The sequence below is a fragment of the Podarcis erhardii genome, assembly GCF_964252035.2.
Source record: "Podarcis erhardii genome assembly, chromosome: 16".
NCBI classification, from domain to species: Eukaryota; Metazoa; Chordata; class Lepidosauria; order Squamata; family Lacertidae; genus Podarcis; species Podarcis erhardii.
The window spans coordinates 22,403,202-22,423,495 of NC_138514.1; the positions used below are offsets into that span (position 1 = coordinate 22,403,202).

At 42.7% G+C, this 20,294-nt stretch overlaps 1 protein-coding gene across 8 annotated transcripts in view; it reads right to left on the reverse strand.

Moving 5' to 3' along the window:
* Positions 1-220: 220 nt before the first annotated feature.
* LOC309331117 (protein CEPU-1) overlaps positions 221-20,294 on the reverse strand; it is a 797,868-nt gene continuing 777,794 nt past the window's right edge. Inside the window, exons 8-10 of one of the 8 annotated variants that reach the window (XM_081843161.1) lie at positions 12,371-12,406; positions 7,126-7,155; positions 221-2,581 (exon numbers count right to left, since the gene is read on the reverse strand). In XM_081843161.1, the coding sequence (XP_081699287.1) occupies positions 2,481-2,581; positions 7,126-7,155; positions 12,371-12,406 (167 nt within the window). In that variant the 3' untranslated portion in view covers positions 221-2,480. Of the gene's footprint in view, positions 2,582-7,125; positions 7,159-12,370; positions 12,407-20,294 lie in introns of all 8 variants that reach the window. The other 7 variants (XM_081843160.1, XM_081843164.1, XM_081843163.1 and 4 more) reach the window with 7 other exon arrangements.

A 20,294-nucleotide genomic window follows, 5' to 3' on the forward strand; every position in this document is an offset into this window, starting at 1 on the left:
AGTGCAAGCAAGGAAATCATGAATAACAAGGGGAAGAGGGATTAAGGAACCACAGGAGTCAAAAAAGCAGGAAAACAACATTGGGCTTGCTAGTTCAATAAGATATGTCATGTCACCTGCAGCGTGATTCTCATTTTTGTGGGACCATTTCATGAGACACCAACACACACACACACACACACAAATATACTGTTGAATATTAAAGTAACACTAACCCAAGTTGATTATCATATCCATTTATGTTCAGCCCAGTGGATTCAGAGATGTTTGGTTCCCCTCATTCCTGCCACATTGCATCAACATATCCTTTTCAATGCATTCTTTATCTACCATCAAGTTAATGGACACTGGGCAAAAAGACCCAACTAGGAACTCTTACTGAGACCTGCACACAGCAGGAGCAGCTAATTCGCTTGTGGTCTCCTACCCCAACCCCCTGCTAAGCTGGCATTGCACCCTGCCCTTCAAGATCTGTCCTATATCAGAGTTTAAGTTCAACATTTTATTGATGATTTGTTTTGCTGCATTAGCTATATATGCACATCTCTTCCACAACCAGCTTAATAATGAGGTATCACATCAGTCTGAAGAGGAACATGGAACATATTCTTTTTTCTTTTTAATGTAAAGTCAAATACAACCTCCACTTTTGACCTCCAAACAAATCAAGGACAAAGGAGGTCTCCATCTACTGAGCTATCCCCCAAAACCGTCTGTCATCAAGGTGCAACTCTCCAGTTCTATCCATTGAAAAGGAAAAGAGAGAACAAAACTGACGTGAGTCAATTTCTCTAGTAGACATGGGGTATGTGCATATGTGTGTGTTGGAGGGTTCTTTTTAAAAAGATGTACTATTCACTGAAACATCATTTATTTTTATTTTTCTCTATGTCCTTGTTGTGTTCCTATCCAAAGCTGTGTAGCACAGGGAAAATAAAGGTTGTGTGTTGGTTTTAATCACCACTGTTTTCCCCATTTATAGAAATCCAAATATGGAAAGAGACGCTGCAGAATTGTTATGTGTTTTTTCCATTCTTTCTTTTCTTTTTTCTTTTCTTTTTTTTTATATAAATGTCTTCAACATGTAAATAACCCACGGAAAGGCCGAAAAAGGAAAGAAAAAGAAAAAGAAAGAAAAACAAAAGAAAAAGCAGGAATTAATTACACAGTTACCAATAAAACTCTATCCTTGTGTCTGAAAAGACCAATACACAGCTAACTTCATATACAGCATGCAGTAATGTCAGCAGAAGGACCTGGCTGAGAAATAATGTGCTAGGATGCTAACAAAATAATAATTATTATAATATTTATATATATATGTATGTATATTTATATATACTATATATATATATATATATATATATATATATATATAGCTCATAAAAAGAATAAGCATATCCATCTAACTCAAGATACAGTGAGCATCAACCTTTGTACTTCCAAACAGTATGAAGACAGTGGAAAACCTTCTTGAGCTGAACACCAGAATAATGAATGAAAACTCGATAATGCTGGTGGAGGCATTACTTGCTTGTCCTCTCTCTCTCTCTCTCTCTTGCTTCTGCTGGACGGGTCAAATTGTATCCAGACCCATCTGATAAACAGCCAGACATTGACATTCCACCTCCTTGTAAGCCAGTTAATAATCCCATTAGCCAATTTAATAAACTTACTTTTCTCTCTCCCCCACCCCATTTTTCCTCCCTTTTTTTGTATTTTTGTGTTTTTGTTTTTTTTTATGAACTAACAGTTCTAGGCTCATATCAGAAAATATAATTAATAAAATTAATAATGACTCAGAATCCCTTATTATCCATGACATCCATGTCGTACAATGAATCAATGTCTTAACAATCATGTGATTTTGGGTCATCATCGTGTTTTCCCTTTTCCTTGAAGCTGCTTGTGGTGGCTGTTGCTTTATCAGAGTGGTTGTGGTCCTGTCATCATTTCGTCATAGTTTGCAATCAAAGAAGCAAACTGACAGCGCAGTCCGTGAAGAGGAGGGAAGAGGACCAGAGGTGTATGTGGGGTTGGGGGGGGGGCTGTGACGTATTTTGTGCACTGGGTAGTCGACACCATAATCCTCCAGAGTTGGGCAGATTTCAGAGAAAAGAAAAAACTGAGTCAGCTGCCTTGCTAGTGTGGGGATGGGCAGATGGGAATCAATGGTCACTCAGCCAAATGCACTGGTTGGTCTCCAACAGCTGCATTCCTTGTCCATGGTGAGGGAGGGAGTGGATGAGAAAAATAAAACCCAAAAGAAAGAAAACAAAACACTCAGTTGTGTTGAAACATCAGCAGAACAATTTGGACTCTTCTTCTTTTTTCAGATTCCCTTTCTCTCTCCCCAATATTTCCTCATAATATACTCTTACTATTATGATTATTTTTTAAAAAATTGTAATATTCTTCTTCTCTTCATCTTCTTTATCTTCTTCTTCTCCGTCGTCATCTTATCGCCATGGTTGACAGGGTCAAAACTTGGGCAGCAGTTGCAACAGAAGGAAGGGGAGCAGCCAGATGCAGCCAGCTCTTCTTGATCCGCCACTGTTCCCATCATGCACTGCTCCAGGGCCTGTGGAAAGACAGGAGGCACCATGTCAGTGAATGGAATAATAAGCAATGGAATGAAGAAGCAAACAGGCCAGAGGCTATTATCAGCTATGGCGAAACTATGGTTATTGCCACGGCTGGTTCCAAACTAACCCCTGTCTACCCTAGTCAAATTTATTTATTTATTATGTAGGAGCACAACAAGAAAACAAGGACAAATGCTTGGTGGGGATGTGGGAGAGTGCCATCTCAGTGGCTGTCCACAGACTTTGGAACTCCCTTCGTAGAGAAGCGGGCTCCCTCCTTGTTGTCTTTTCATTCACAGGTGAAGACTGTTTTATTCTGACAGGTTTCTGGGAACTAATTGTCTTTTTTTTTTTTTAAGGAAAGGACTTTAATAGTGCTGTGCTGTTTTTATTTTCTGTATTTTAATAGATTTGGGTTTTTTATGTTGCTTTAATTTGTATTACTTTCTAACAATTATCTTTTAAATGTTTTTAGCTTTCTGTGTTTTACCTATTTCATTTTAATCTGTGTAAGCTGCCTTGCATTCCAGTCTGGAGAAAAGGCAAGATGGTGATATCATCATCATCATCAACAGCAGCAAACAGGGAACCAAAGCAATGACATTTTCCAGAGACTGTCCCCTTTCTTCATCAGTAACCATAGCTGATCAGCCAGTCTTCACAACACCCATGTCATAACACCTGAACCAAAGCTTATTAATTATAAGATTTCTTACCCACCTTTCACCATAAGGTCCCAGAGAGGGTTACAACAAGTGGATATGCAATTATTTAAAGAATACACACACACAAAATGAAAATTCCGTAACCAAAACCATTCCAGAGTGAACCAAACACCACAAATTCAGCAAAGGAGATGCATCCCCAAAAACAAAACTCTTTAGCTGTCAAAAGCCAAAGGAAATAGGGGGATCTTCAGAGCTCAGCCACATCACTGCTTTTCCTGTGCCTAGAACAGAGGGGTCTGTGGTTTTCTGCCTGTCCTGTCTTTTCTAGGCACGGGGCTGAGCAGTTTTGCCTTTGCCCTGCTGCTTTCTCCCAGAAAACCTGTTATTTAGCACTGAATCAGAACAAACAGCAATCCATAGAAAACTCAATTGTCTTTCGTTCTGACTCAGCATGAAACTGTGGGTTTTCCTGGGGGAAAGTGGAAGGGCAAATGGAAATGTAGATGAGCCCTTGGTGAAAGCTGCACAGTGAAGGTGACTGACACACCTTGTTGGGGAGGAAGTTCCACAATTTAGAGGCTGCTCCATGGAAATCTCTCTACTGGCCTGCTATTCTCTGTGGTGGAGCTGCCAAGAGATTTCCCCTTAGCAGATCTTAACACATGAAGAAAGCAAAAGAGATGGGGATGGTCTTTTATATATTTGAGTCCTAAGTCATTTAGTGTTTCAACACTAATGCGAGTAATGCAGGCTGAGGTTCATTCCTGCTTGCTCTGAAGTCCCCATATTATTAGACCTGCCATAGCACAAGTAACATATTCTGTATACTATCAGTCCTTTGTCTTTACTTTTCATTGTGAAAAATCAGAGTGCTCCAGCTTACAAATAAGCAGTTAGAAACCCTTAAGGAACATATGAAGGAAGCTGGCTTATACTGAGCCAGGCAATCAATCCATTTGGCTCAGTATCATTGAGACATTGACTGGCAGCAGATGTCCAAGATTTCAGGAGGGAGGTCACCCAGCCCTATCTGCAGAAGCCATATATCAAACATGGGACCTTTTGCATGCATAGCATGCGCTGAAGCATCACTGAGGTACAACCCGCCAAGGAATAAGATCAAATTTTCATGGCACAGTGAACCCTTGGAGCATCATACACTGGAAAACTAATGGCCAAACCACACAAAAATAATACCATGGGTGGAGAGACCCAGGATGAAAAGAAAGTCTGCCAGTTCTGTTGAGTCAAATGCTTCTTCCCTTGTCAGTCTTGCAAAGATTACTTCAATCTCTTTTATCTACTATGAGACATTTTAAATCCCGTCACAACATGTTATGTAAGGTGAAACTGAATGCTCAGAGGTCTGGAGCGTCTTGATGTGTGCTTCCGAACATGTGATTCATATGTTTGAATTCATTCGTATTCATTCAAAGAACCGTCTGCTCCCACATAATCCTGTTTGTCTGCTGAGCATCTCCAGGGAGGCCCTATTCTTAATCCCATCACTGTCTGATGTGTCTCTGGTAACAGCACTTGGTATATCTGTCCCCTTCCTTGTTAACCTTTCAATCTCTGGTGAAGACCACCTTCTTTAAATGTACCCCAATGTGCCTTTTGTACTGGTCAGATGTCCACCACACATGGTGTGGTTTTTACATGACTGTCTCCTGTTTCCATTTCTTCATTGCTCTGCTTTTTGGCAAATGACCTTTAAGTAGCCACCGCAGAGAAGCAGATTTCAAAGGGAGACTGTGCCATGAAACCTGCTGACTATATCAAGACTTTTGGATTGAAGCAAGACAAAGGATTTCGAGCACATTGTATGCAATAATTGGCTTACCCATGCCAGGATGCCTGTGTCTTCAAAAATGGTTTTATGAGCTGCCACTGTTAAACACTAAATTATCACTTTCTGTTTTTTTCCTGCATTTGAGTTCCCTTTGTCCTTTTTTTATAACAACATCCTCCCAACCATGTATATATGTACTTTCAGATCAGGGTAACACTTCATGCATCTGATGAAGGAGACCACAGTCCACAAATGCTTATGCCCCAAGACTCTTTGTTGCTTTTTGCACCTGCCCCGTTTCTTGGTATAGCATAGTTTTCCTTGCATAAATCCCAACTTTGTAAATTACTATTAAATCTGTACTGATGATTAAACACCTCCACCACAAATGATTTCTATCTCCATTAAATCAACTGGCGTTATCACACTGGAGCTGGACCAGAAGCCCTAGAAAGCCTCAGCTACCAGTTTCTTGAAAGCGAAGTTGGATCCTTTGAAATTTCATAACAAGCATTCAAGGGAGCCAAGCACAGAGCTGCATGGAAGGAGATAATGGAGCTCTTGCTGCCAAAACAGCCATCAATGACGGCAGAGTCAACAAAGGAGCCGAAGTGGCCCAGCCTGGCCTTGGCAATGGCTTCTCTCCAACATTAATTCCTTAGCGCTCATTAAGGAGGCATGTGATGTTCCAAAGTGGCCAACAAACAGGCCCGGTGGTATCCTAGGGAAAAAGCTATTAAGCATCAATTATCCGCCGAGAGCATCTGAGAACAAAGAAACAAATCATCTGAGAATGATTGGCCTGGAATACCCTGCTGAGTTTTCCATCCAGGTGCCAACTTTGGAGTGTTAAGGCACGCAGAGGGATGTTATTGGTGGCTTCTCCACACTGATGAGGATCCCTTTCCCCAGGGACTTCCAAATTTCAAGGGAGAACGTCCGCAGGCAAAGTTTCAAGGCTGGCTTATAGCAACCAGGTCTAAGCTGGTGTATAAATCAAAAGTAGACAATGTTCAGGGTGTTTTGGACTACAGTTCCCATCAGCCCTAGCCAACATGGCTAATTGTCAGGAATGATGGAGTTGTAGTCCAGCAATATCTGGAGCACACCACATTGTCTATACCTGGTGTAAATACTTGTTGAAAAAAAGTTCCATCCTGAGGGACACTCTGAGCGGGGGAGATATAGATGTCATTTGGTCAGAAACATAAAGATATTCTATTAGCTTCTTCTACCTCTCAAAAGTGCACACCCTACTTCAGAGAACAGCTGAAATACCTCCATACCTTTGGCTTTGTGAACTACAACTAAGACAATAAAACTGCAGTGGACATTTTGATCAGGATTTAGCAAATGTGGAAATAACATTATTTGACTGCTCTTCAAACTCATTACTGTACATTTTAAGGCCAGTACCTGACTGTATAAATGACTCTTCTCTTCTAGACAGTATTGCATAAAATGATGTGAGAAGATAAGGGCATTTAGGTGCTGTAGCTGTTCAGGCCCACTCACACATGCAGCAAACCATGTTTTGATATCACTGTCAATGCATGATGAAAATGTATGTATAAACCAGGCCTGAGATTCTGAATAAAGGTAGACTGGAAAACCATTGCAATGCTTCTCAGGTCACAAATATATAGAATGTGTTTTGGGGGTTTGGGAGAAAAAGGGATTAGGAGAAGTGGCAAAGCAAGGATAGCGGGTCACACAGCAATGGAAGCAAAAGCTGTGTAAAGAAGATCTTGAAATTAAGCTGAAAGAAATGAGGACTAGCCGCATTATTCTGCAGTAAGGATGACTGGTGACAGGTGAAGTCTTGCTACAAAGCAGATTGTTTGAAAGCAAGTGGCAGAAAGCCTTCAGGTATTCAGCAAAAAGAGGCAGAGGGTTGGACACGAAAGCTGACAAAAGATTCAACACGGCCAATGATGGGCCGTTCGATCCATTGATGTTAGCTTAGCCACAGGGGAAGGGAGAAGAAACAGAGAAAGTCGGAGAGGGGTGGCTGAGGTTCAAGGTCAAAAGTTGGGGGAGCAGCAGCACGTTTGTGGGTTGCTGTTGTTGTTTTACTGACCTTTCCAGGGTGTCTGAAGTGTGGTTGTCTCTTCTACAAAATTAAAGAAGAAGTTATCAATAAAGCAAACAAAAGGCCCTCGAGGTGTTCCACCCTGCTCTGAGACACCTTCAACCTACTGGTTTGCACTGCTGTGATTTCTTGCAAACTTCTGCTAAGGCTGTCTCTTTTTTTTATCTCTAAGCTGGTTTTATGCTTTTCCAGTCACAGACAGTTTACAGAGGGTTAAAAGATGCCAAATAAAACGCTCCAGGCATTGCAATTTTCATCATGTTGCTCATAACCGAGGCTCATAATCACCGTCTCTAGAAGATTTCTGACTCATTGTCATCTTTGATCTTGGTGCAACTGCAAATCGTTTGTAAAGGATTCGTAAAATAGCTACACTTTCCCTCATGAAATCAAGTTATCAATATGCTACTGCTGCCTATGGAGATAGATAGATAGATAGATAGATAGATAGATAGATAGATAGATAGCTGGGAGTAGAGGTCAAACACAGTTCCTTGGCTTGTGTACCTGGGATGCTATGCAAATCTGTGTTTGCTATGCACAAACCTTGGGTTGGATGCAAATGTGACAAATACAGGGCAGAATGGAAAGCAATGCCTATTTACATCCCCACACCTGATTAACCTGTGTGTCATTTGTTCTTGAATACGGTACTTTGAACAGCTGTATATTAAAATACAGTGCCTATAGTATAAATTATCTTACAGAAACATGCCTTTCACATGGAGTGTTTGCTTTAACATCTGTATATTTTGATATTTGCATCAAATATATTTTTTAACCAAAAAAATTTGTACCCACTGCCTTGTGGGACATCTTTAGGTGAAGAAAAGGCTAAGGAGTGGCATCCCTAAGATTTTGTTCATTTCACATTTGAATGTGCATCCACCTAATTCATACTTCCTAAAACAGGAAGCAAACCAAAATGCAGCTATCCGTCAAAATCTGCACTTCTCTATTTTTATTTTTTAGCAATGCAGTTCTCCAACAACAACAACAAAATGTGTAAAAGAATGCATATATTGCAAGAAAGTTTAGTTGAGAATGCACTGATTCATGAACGTTAACAAACAAAATGTGTTATATTGGGGTAACTGCTTGCAAAAATAAGCATATTAGGCAAAATTGAATGCAAAAGATGTGTGTTAGGCAAAATGTGCACTGAAATGCTGATGTTTTGAAAGGGCTTTTTGAAAAATGCAACGTGGAGATGTTGTGAACTGTGCTTAATATTGGGAGGTGTGGGAGAGGAACACAGAGGAACCAAACCTTGCATATTAGTAGCCAGTGACACCAACAGTCATACTCTAAAGGATGGGAAAGTACAAAGTATGAGATCTGGACAAATAGATGGGTGCTGAAGAGATGAATCTGAGAAGCTGGTTTGCTGTAAAGAAAACTGATCACACTTCCACTTTTGTATTGCTTTGTGCTGATGTCACTTAGGAGAAGTAAGCAATCATGGTGGGGTGTAGGAAGCAACAAGATGCTTTGCAGGGACCATGAGCAATGGAGGAAATGCTGGCATCTGCTGCATCATACTTTCAGCTTGCTTCCATGGGACAAAATGTTTCCGGACACATTGAGATGACAGAAGACTCAGCTCTAATATCCACTGGCTTCCTCAATCTGGCAACTGAAGAAGCAACTCATGCCACAGACAACAATAAGATGGTCTAGGAACTTGCAAAGCCAGAGAGCTTAAAAGTTTGCCTCATGGGTAGAATCTGGTTAGGTGCTATATAAGTTTTGCAGCATGAGGTTTCTTTCTTTTTCTTTAAAAAGGAAAGTAGGTTTAACTTGTGGTTTTTGGCTGAAGAGAGAAACCTAAACCAATATGTAGAATAGGACACAAGTACAGACACATTCTCTGTGCACCCCTGGTTAAGGATGTTCTCACTCCAAATTCAGGTTAGAGAAGACTTTAGATCAGTTGTAAGGAGTAATGACTCATGGTACCCATGCTATGGGTTGACAGTGCACAGTCTGTATTATGAACTGTACACTACTCTTCAGTCTGTATGCAACAAACAAACAAACAAACAAACACACACACACACACACACACACACACACACACAAGCAGAGCTAAATAGGTGGTGCAGAAACACCTGGTCTGGGGGTGCCTAAGGAAACATAGGAGGAGTTCCCTGTTCAGTGTCACATGAACCACACGAAAGAGAAGAATGTAAAAGTTAAAATGGGGGGGGGGAGCAGGGGGCAAGGTTAAAATACTGTTCACTTAAACAAGGAAATCAATCCTTTGGCTCATAGCCAACACCAACTTTTTCTATTTGAAAAGATGAGATATTGTCATCCAAGTGCCCATGAACATACATACTCCACATGATCCAAATGATCCAGCTCATGTATCAAGGCCAAAGTGGTCTTTCAGGTAACCTAACCCTAGATCATTTATATCACATTAATATAGCTGGGTCATTTTCCAATTAGTTACAAAACCTCTTATGCCTACAGCTTCCAACCATTTCTGCTTTGGATCCTCCAAGTGATTCCCATAATGCTCCAGAAAATTAACTCCCATTTATCTTCTTAAAAACTATGCATAAACAAACAAACAAAAATGTACACACACCCCTTGCAAAGACCACCCTGTGCCCTGTTGCCCCACCCCGTAACACTCCTTTCATAGGAAAAATGCAAAATTGGCTAGAGCTGGTATATAAGCTTGTGGTACTTACATGGCAGAATGTAGGGAGGCATGAGGAGAAGACACACACAAGGAAGCCATGCAGGAAGAAGAAAAGAAAAAAAGAGAAAAAAAGGGGGAAATGGGGGGGAGAGAAAGAAAGAACAGATGAGTTAATAAATAAGTTTTGCTTCTTGGAATGTGGCAGCTACAAACCAGTGTTGATTCCGCAAGGTGGGAGGAAATGCAGATCGATAGAGACAAACCACATTCAAGTCCTAGTATCAGTGATGAAATCTAATGGAGGTCCGTGGACCAGGGACCAAAGTTAGCTCCATTCCTGGGATCATATCTCTCCAAATGAAGATGGGGAGGTAGGTTGGGGAGCTGGCCAAGCTAGGATTCTTCCCCCGCCTGCATTCTGTTAGCTGGTTTATTCCATCAGACCTATTTAAACACCTGGATTTGGGACATGCTTTCACCTCACAATCATTCCTCTTCATCTGCCAGATGGTGCAACTTGGGACCACTTTCTGCCAGTTCCACATCTCCTTCTGCTGAAATTCATCCCCCCCCCATGCCATCAATTAATTAACACTGCCGTTTCCTTGTTACATGTTATGCAGTGATTCCAAATGTACTGCCTTGTTTTGTTTTCGCTGCAAGAGTATCAATAAGGCAGCGGCTGATCATTTTGTCAGCCCAGTCGGCAGGCAGTGGCAAAAAGGACATTCATGCCATGCTACAGAATTATACAGAGATTAATTCCATGGCGGGGGAGCAGCTCTCTTGTGATCCTGCATTATATAGGACGGATTTGAGCCCTGATCAAGGATGGCCTACCCATACACTTTTAAGGGGAGCTGGGGGAACAGATCCCAACAATGAATCATAGATTTGGGAGGGACCCAAAAAGTTATCTGGTCCCATCACCTACAATGGATGCTTCTGCAAACCTCCACCATAACTATGGAACAGTGATGAAGGAGAGACTGGGCCCATTCTAATTCCATACACACAGTGGTGTAGCATGGGGAGGGGCAGTGACCCCTGGTGCAAAATTCTGAGGGGGTGCAATCAGGCACCCTGTTCTGCAGGGATCCCCACCCAAGCCCAGGTGGCAGAGCAACCCAGGCCAATGGTGAGTGGCTGCAGACAGAGGGAAGCTGGCAAACGGTGACCCCAGCACAGCATGACCCAGCGCTCCTCTCTGTGGGCATCAGGGAGATTTGGCCCCGCTTGGCTCTGTTGGGGAGGGAGCGCTCCAGTGCCTGCTGCAGACACACATCTACTCTGCAAACCTATATTGGTTTTATATTAATTTTCATTTTATGGCTCCTCAAAAGAATCCTGGGAAATGTAGTTTGGTGAGGGCACTCAGAATCATATGTTGCAGATCCCTGGCACCACCCATATAACTAGACCCACTTACTACAATTCCCATTAGCTCCAGTCAGCATGGCTAATACTCAGGGATGATGGCAGTAGTAGTTTAGCGACATCTGGAGGACAAAACAAGTTGGCAAACCATGACCTAGTGTGACACACTGAGTCCCAGATGTTGTTGAACTACAGCTCCTGTCAGCCCCAATCAGCATGCACAATGATGATAAGAGCTGGAGTCCAACAACATCTGGAAGGGTACCCTGCCATAGATTCTCTGTGAGGGACGTGAAATGCTCTGTTTGTTGGAGGGCTGGGAATTTTATTCTCTACCTCATTCTCCACCAGCAAAATTAAGGTCATTTTGCTAAATATTATCAAGGGTGATCCAAAATTCTCCAACCATTTCAGGACAGGAGGCTCTTAAAAAAATAAATACGTCCAGAACATTTCTCATAAAATTCTTGTTTTTAAGGATATTTGGCACTGCTCTAGTATAAGCCCTGAACTCAGAGACTTATGATGGGAATATTGAAGAGGTTATGTGCATTCTAGGTTTAAACTGATTTTAGGAAAGCTTGTGATCTGCACTTTTGTGAGTCGTTTCTTCAGATTATTATTCTCATGATTCTTTGGGTAGGAAAACTTGATGGTCAAAGTGGTTAGGGGATGGGGACAGGGATGGGGATGCTGTAGCCCTCCGTATGTTGAGTGGGCTACAACTCAAACCATCCTTGGCTCTCCAGATATTGAATGGGATGGAACTTCCATCACCCCTAACTCTCCATACATTGTTGGGCTAGAACTCCCACCATCCATAATTCTTGTCAGGATTGATGAGAGTCGTAGTTCAGCAAAAACTGGTGAGCCACAGGTTCCCCATCCCTGGTATAAAGGCAATATGAATGTTGCATGCAGATACACTTTTAGTTACTTGAGTCTAATCTGTGAGGGAGGAGAAGGAGATATGGAACTGGTTACTGAAGCTCTGAATCACTGAGTCAACAGATCAAACATGACATGATGGAGACAAGGAGACCAATCAGAGCCTGCAGTCTCTTGGGTGCTCATCAGGAAGTAGTACCGTCCTCCATGCAAATCGGACAAGGGAAACAGGCAATGTATAACGAAGGGTGGCGGCAGGTGGGGAGGTTGCAAATAAGGGAGCGGAAGGTGACATACAGCAAGAACAATACTGACCTTGGAACAAGGTTGAGCTTGTGGGCTCACTTATTTCTAAACCAGGTGAGGAAACAATGGAAGAGAAAAATGAAGATAAAATAAAAATAAATATATTGTTTCATAATTACCACTCCATGACCACAGCGCCGTGTAAATAAGAAATGGGATGGAGAAGGTGTGGGTAGCAGTGGGAGGGCTGTGAAGTAAATGGGCAAAACAGAGAACAGCAGACACTTTTTGAAAGTGAATGAAAGGAAGCATGAAGAAAAGGAGATGGAAAGGATGACATACTTTTTAATGCCAGCCTTGCAAAAGAGCCCATTTGGTCACCGGAGAGGCCGGGGATCACAACCTGTTCCTAGGCCTACACATCACTTTGTGCAATACAGTGCTACCTCAGGTAACATATGCTTCAGGTTACATATGCTTCAGGTTACAGACTCCGCTAACCCAGAAATAGTGCTTCAGGCTAAGAACTTTGCTTCAGGATGAGAACAGAAATCGTGCTCCGGCGGCATGGCAGCAGCAGGAGGCCCCATTAGCTAAAGTGGTGCTTCAGGTTAAGAACAGTTTCAGGTTAAGAACGGATCTCTGGAACGAATTAACTACTTAACCCGAGGTGCCACTGTACCTTGATTTCTTGATATTATTATCCCATATTATTGCCTGTTTTGAAGACTGCTACAGAAGAGGAGTATGTCCAGCCCATAAGACAGCTAACAATTTATCTTCAATGGTCAGGGAAGGGAATGTTTAACCCCATTTGTTGCTTTCCCTTTCCCACATCCCCTTAGCTGTATTTGTCAGCCAACTCCATGTTTCCTGTGTCACAAGGGAAAGTGCTAGGGCAAGGGCAAGGGTAGGAGAGTTTCAGGGAAGAAGTGATGGTTAGTTGATACCATGTCCACAAATTCTCTCCTGCAAATCACAGCCTCTTCTCACTACTTTACAGTTTTGGGTGGTCACTGACTGCCTTTTGTGGAGGGGAAGTTCTACTATGGAACCAAAAGGCAGATATTAAAAGCCTTAAATAAAATTAAAAACCAAGGAATAATTGGGCTTCCCAGTTTCCTAGTTCACACCTCACAGCTTTCAGCTCTCTGCCTGAGGGCCCCCTTTAATATAACAAACACAATAGGCAAACCCTGTAAAATCTCAGAGGATACTTTTCAATGGCCAAAGAGGTCAAATGGATGAGAGATATTCTCCTCAAACCACCCTACCTCTTCTTGAAAGTTCACTCATTAGATTCTTTTCCTGAAGAATTTGTGTGAGAAAACAGTTCCTTCACATCTCCATCCATGGAAGTGGATGGTAATAATCATTTGTGTGCTTAAATAGCACATCTCAAGTATTCAGAGCACTTTGCATAACTTATCTCAATCATCTTTACAATGGCCCTCGAAAGCAGCCCAGCATTTTATGTGGGTGTTGAGGCTGAGAGATTGGGGAATTAGGCAAAACTTGAATTAGGGCCTGCTCCGCACACAGCCTTCTCTCTTAGCTGCCAGCCTATACACCTCCTCTCACAACCACATTAGCTTGGCTGAGCTTATTCTTTTCTCCTTCAAATGTGGCACATCAGGTTGTTTATGGAGGAATGCATTGCCCTCCCTCTTCACCATTTAGGAGCACAACTGCTCTATCAATTAAGATTAATGAGGGAATCAGGATTCTGCACTTTTTGGTCAAAACTGCAGGTCACCTGTGATGGAATGACACCACAGGGACCTTGTCCTGCCTCTCCCCTATTGATTTTAGCGCAGCATACCCCCATATTCAAAACATGGAGTCTGCGGTTGCCCCTAACAACGGTTGGGCCTAGAATTCTGGCTCTCAACAGGAGACCTCTTATGAAATTAGCTTCCCACTAGATTAAGGCACTATGCGGAACCAAAGTGAAGTCCTGCAGAGTTTACAATGTAGTCACACAAAAGGTGTTGTGGGAGGGTGGTGCGGAGGGGAAGAAAGTGATTTGCTAAACTAAGATTAGTACAGGATGGTACAGTGGGACCCTGCTGTAGTTTAATTATCTGACGATCCCTCTGTGAACAGCAGACTGATTCTCTGCCCCTGCATTGAGCTCCTTTAAGGCTCTCTGTGGTTCGCGAGATGGTGGTTGTTCCTTTATTGCATCTTAGTGGTGGGGAAATTAAAACACCTGCCTCACCTAAGAAAGAATAACCACTCTACATCTTGGATTTGTTCAGGGAATAAATGTTCAACAAAGGGAAGAACGATTGCTGCTTTTGGCATGATTGTCTGAGAGTTAGTTTTTGCCAACTAGGGAGTCCAGTCTGACCAAGGCTGTGCACACACCATACATTTCAATCACATTTCAAGCACATGGCTTCCCCCAAATAATCCTGAGAACTGCAGCTGATGCCAACATAGCCGCAATTCCCATCCTCCTTAACAAACTACAGATTCCAGGATTCCCTTGAGGATGTTGTGCATTTTAAATATGCTTTAAATCATAGAATCATAGACACGTAGGGTTTGAAGAGACCCCCCCCCCCAAGGGTCATCTAGTCCAATCCCTTGCAATGCAGGTACCACATCTAAATAATCCATGACAGATGGCCATCCAAACTCTGTTTAAAAACCTTTAATAAAGGAGAGTCCCACCTTCCAAGGTAGCCTGTTCCACTGCTGAATAGCTCCTCCTGTTCTAAGCCATACAACAAAATTCAGTGGAATAAAACACCCACCACAATTTTGACATGGATTTCAGTGAAGAGCTGGGGCTCACTTATCAGAACCTTTCATAACGCCCATTGTACTAGGCTCCTCTAGAACTGTCCCAAGGTCTAGTGCAAGCCTGTGACAGCAGTGATGTGCACCAAAGCCTACAAAGGCTTCTGGGCCTGCTTCTACCTGCACGGTGCACATCTGAGGAACATACACGGAAGAGGACTGAAAGCCTTGGACACTGTTGTATTGCCTGTGGCATTGGGGAACTGTAATCAATGCAGTGCAGGCGACAGTAATCTCACAAGATCCCTGGGCTCAGATACTTATGCTTTTGGTGTGGCTTCTGGGGAGGCCTCATATCATCTGGAACAATGTGGGATCTGAGACACGTAGAACTCCCTGCCCTAAAATAGGTACTACCCATGCAAATTCACCACTGACCTCTGGTAGTCTCTAGAATTCAACTCCTAATACCAATTTAGGTCCAACTAAGAGCAAAACTACCTAATAATAATGCCAACTGCACCATAGTAGTCACTCCTTGTGGTATTTCCAACTACCAGTTTCACCTTGGGAAACTTGGGCTACGTAGAATGGGCTCAAGAGTACTCACAAGAAGAGCCTGTTGGATCAGGCCAATAGCCCCATCTAGTCCAGCATCCTGTGCTCATAGTGGCCAACCAGATGTCTGCAGGAAACCTTCCAACAGGACCCAAGTACAAGAACAATCAACCCACCCCACCCCCGTGGTTTCCAGCAACTGATATTCAGAATACTGCCTTAGACCATGGAGGCAGAGCACGACTAGCTGCCATTGATAGCCTTGTCCTCCATGAATTTGTCTCATCCTCTTTCAAAGCCATCTACGTTGGCGGTTATCACTGCCTCCTGCAGGAGTGAGTTCCAGAGTTTAACCATGTGCTGCATGAGGAAGTACTTTCTTTTCATCCACCCTGAATCATCCAACATTCAGCTTCATTGGCTGTCCACAAATTCTAGGGTTATGAGAAGGGGGTGGGGAATCTTCTCTACCTACTTGGCTGTGACATATAACTATGAAAGGCACAAACTAGCTTCATTTGACATTGAGTGTACATTTGGTAGCAGGTTTTTTTTTTGCAAGGCTGTATGACAGAACGTTGTGATGCATGTGATGGGAGAGATGTCATCAGGAATTAATCAATCAGCAGTATAAAACATTTTAGGCCCTGGTGTGGACACAAACACTTGCTGCCGCATTGCTTGGAAGGCTGCATGGGATCAGCCTCTCAAAGAGACTGCTTCTTCTCTTACACCCCCTCAAAATGCTTACCTCCCACCACATGAATCTCCCTTGTCTTTCTAGTTTCTTCATTGTATGACAGCAGCAATGACATTTATTCTGAGTGACAGGGATGGAAGGATCTGTCAATTTTTGTTCCCTTGGTTTCTCGTTTTGCCAGTCTTAACTTCCGTTTTCCACATTTTGCGGCAAGTCCCATTGTGTTTTTCTCCTAATTGACGCATATCGTTATGCAGTTTTGACTAATGCACACATTTTAGTTTTTAAAAAGAGTTGTTTATTTATTTAATCTATTTAACAGGGCTTATATGCCACGTAATCATCAAAAAACATTCAGGAAGTTTCCACAAAACAACATAAATTAGTCAATTAATAAAACTGATAAAATCAATGCTGAAGATAAGTGTTGAACTTCGATTCCTCTAAATTTAAGAAAAAGGAGCAGGTTTTTAAAAACGACATAATAAACTAAAATGACATGTTAAAACGGCATATCTGACTTTGCTTTCCTAAACATTTTTAAAAAGGAAATGCTGAAAACAGTATTCTCAGACCTGCTTAATATCAATAGGAAACAGTTCTAGAGTGTAGCTGCTGGCTAGTGTATGGGGTAGTACATGTGCTATCCCATTTGCAGCAGTTTCTAACATGCCATTTTATTTATTATTATTCAAATGGGGGGGAGGTGGGTTGTGCTTGTTTTTCAAGCCCTCTTGCCTATCCCAAGCCTTCAGGATGGGCTGGTGGAAATCTAACTCGATCAATCATTTAAATCATAAGTACTGTAACTAAAAGACTGGGACCCTAACTTCTCACCATCCCACTTGTGACATACACAGAGATAGGCAAGCTGAAGCCCATATAGGCAGGGATTCGGGTTTCTACATTTCTGTGACATCAGACTGCCACTTCAGATTTCAACAGGGCAAGAAAATGCTAATTCACTTGGGAGAGATTCTCAGCAGCATTTGAAGGCCCACTCTTAGCTAGATTAATTTTCCAAACATGCAAATCTACAGTTCTCCAGTGTCTGAAGAGAAATGAAAGGGAAGGGCTCCTTAACCATATTTCTGCTGAAATACAAAGTGGTGTATAAATTAGCTAAGCAAATAAAAATTCCACTTGAGCCATTTTCTCACTAAAAATAACCTTTCCCCAGTTGCTTTTCCACACAGAGAGAAAAGATGTGGGTAGCAGCAATGCTGTGCAGAGAGAGAAAGAGAAGGGTCAAGCAACTCCCTCCCCACTATCATATTTCCATTGAAACTCACAGCCTCCCACAGCTGCTTTTCATTTGAAACAAAGCAAAATAACACGGGTTTTTCAGGAGATGGCTACATGACTTACAGTACATCCTCTTGTTTGGCTATGAAGAATAATTATATGTGGTCTGAAACACTGGTGTTACCCCTGCCTGACATTTGGAGGGATTCCAGTGTGGACACCTAGAGATTCAGACAAAGGAATAAATTGAGATATTTAGCTTCTAATTCCAATCCAGTGGCCACTTTGACTTCCTCTGGGACTCAAGCAGTCCTAGGCTCCTATTTAATAGACTGAAGTAATATGGCACACAACACACAGGGGCAAAGGTTGCAACATGATGATCACCAGGCCAGGAGATGCCAGCCTCTCTTGTACTAACGGTAGGAGAATGCAAGAGCCCCAATTCTAGTGGATGAACTATGCATGTCTGTTGTGTCCAGAGGCCTAGGATTCTTTGATATAAGAACCTGGACTCAGGCTGTGCTTAGAAGATGAGCAGGTTTTGTTTTCAGTTTCTTGCTGACCCACAGATTAGCATTCTTCCTTCCATAATTCCCCTTCTGGTTACTATGGAAGTAATGGCAATGTATTTATGGGTACATCTTCAGGAAACCTACTGCTCTGTATTGGCCCTCCTGGCTTGCCATACAAGGGACTGCCTGAGTCATCTCTCAGAGACTGGGCTTTTGGGGCCACATCTGCACCACACATTTAAAGCAGTACTCAACCCGTTTAAGCAGTTGCTACTTCCTCCAGTTATCAAGGGAACTGTAGCTTGTGAAGGGGACAAAGAGCAGTTAGGAGACTCCTATTCCCATTACAGCTACAATTTCCAGAGTCGCTTGGGAAGAGCAATTGATAGTTAAATCACCCTAAGCATTGCAGCTTTGTTAGGGGAAGGGGTGTGTGTGTCTCCTAACAACTCTCATCACCCTTAACAAATGACAGCTCCTAGGATCCTTTGGGGGAAGCCATGACAGTTTAAAGCTGTGTCATAGTGCTTAAAATGGGTAGCGAGGATGTGATCTTAGCTCCTGTTCTGCATCAAAAGCAGTGGCTTCCTCCTACACAGACCATATTAATGTTGGTTTCATTGATGTACCCTCTGTGTGGCTTCCTCTTCATGTTGCTTTTCACCTACCTGTCTTGGGCTGGGTCACTCCATGCCCCATGGGACAGCACTTAAGCCATGGATAGGCAAACTAAGGCCCAGGGGCCAGATCCGGTTCAATCGCCTTCTAAATTTGGTCTGCAGACGGTCCGGGAATCAGCGTGTTTTCACATGAGTAGAATGTGGCTTTTATTTAAAATGCATCTCTGGGTTATTTGTGGGGCATAGGAATTCATTGATTTTTATTTTTATTTTCAAAATATAGTCCGGGCCCCCACAAGGTCTGAGGGACAGTGGACCAGTCCCCTGCTGAAAAAGTTTGCTGACCCCTGGCTTAAGCCCTCTTAAGAGTGTAGTATACAACAAGGAGGTTATGTTAAAATGCTTAATAGACATGGACTGGCATGGCTACTATCCCTACCACCCAGTAACAATCGGTTAAAGTGGGCATAGGAGGACAGGGAAAGTGGGGCACTCCAGGTTTTGCTCCTCACCTCAGCTCCCAACTGGCACAGAAAGGCAGCCAGAACAGCTCTGCCTGCCACAACGTTGGAGAAGCGTGACAAATAAGCCAAGCAATTACAGCTGTCCCTGGCTGTGAGTGGTGTCAGATGGATCCATCACTCTAATCAGAGCTCTGGCATGTGGAGAAAATAGCTTCCAGATAAGGGTACAGAGCTCTTCCCCGCCTCCCTTTGCGAAAGTCAATTTTTTATTTCATGTTGCAGTAATAGAAAATGCGACTTGGAAGCAAACCTGGGATCACCGAGCCGCTTGGGTTGTTTATTCTCAAAAGCCTCACCTAACAGACTGCACTCTGGGGTGGCGATGTCAGAGAAGGCTCTCTGAGATGGTGGTGGTGGTGGCTGTTTTGTATATGGAGAGGAAATTTGTCCTCACCACAACAAGTCCCCTCTCTGCTTGATTACTTGAAAGGTCAATACTCTGGAGGAGGAAATTTCTTAAGATGTATTTATAAAACATGAGTTGAGGAGGGGACCAATTATCTGATGGATCTACAGTGGGTATATCAAGACTTCCCCAAATGAGGATGTTGTAAAGGGGTTAGAAGTTGGTGTCCTATGGGGTTGGAATGGTTCCAGCTGCAAGTATTTAGTACTTCTTATCAGGCAACCATGGCACTTGAATGATCCCACCATGGGACTATTTGGCTTCTAAAAATCTCAGAGGGGGATTGTGTGTATTCACGTTGTTCAAGTGTGGGGTAGGGGAGCCTCTGGATAATTCAGCTTCTTGGATTTTTATATGTTCTGAAGAAAGAGCTGAAAGTCTAGAGCTACAGTAAATGTTTCCCTGATTTAAGGCAGGAAAGTGCTCTGTACTAGACAGTTCTGACAACACTTCTGGGAGACACTGAAACAGGTGTACGTCAGAACAGTTATGGGGAAAATTTCATCCCACACATTTCACTCAACTACAGCTCCCATCATCCCTGGGCATAGACCATGCTTTCTGGGGCTGATGGGAGTTGGACTCCAGCAAGACCTGGCAGGTCAATGGTTCCCCATACTGACTTCAGGTGGTGGAATGAAGAAGTTTGTTGGTGTAAGGTGCCAGAGAATCCCACA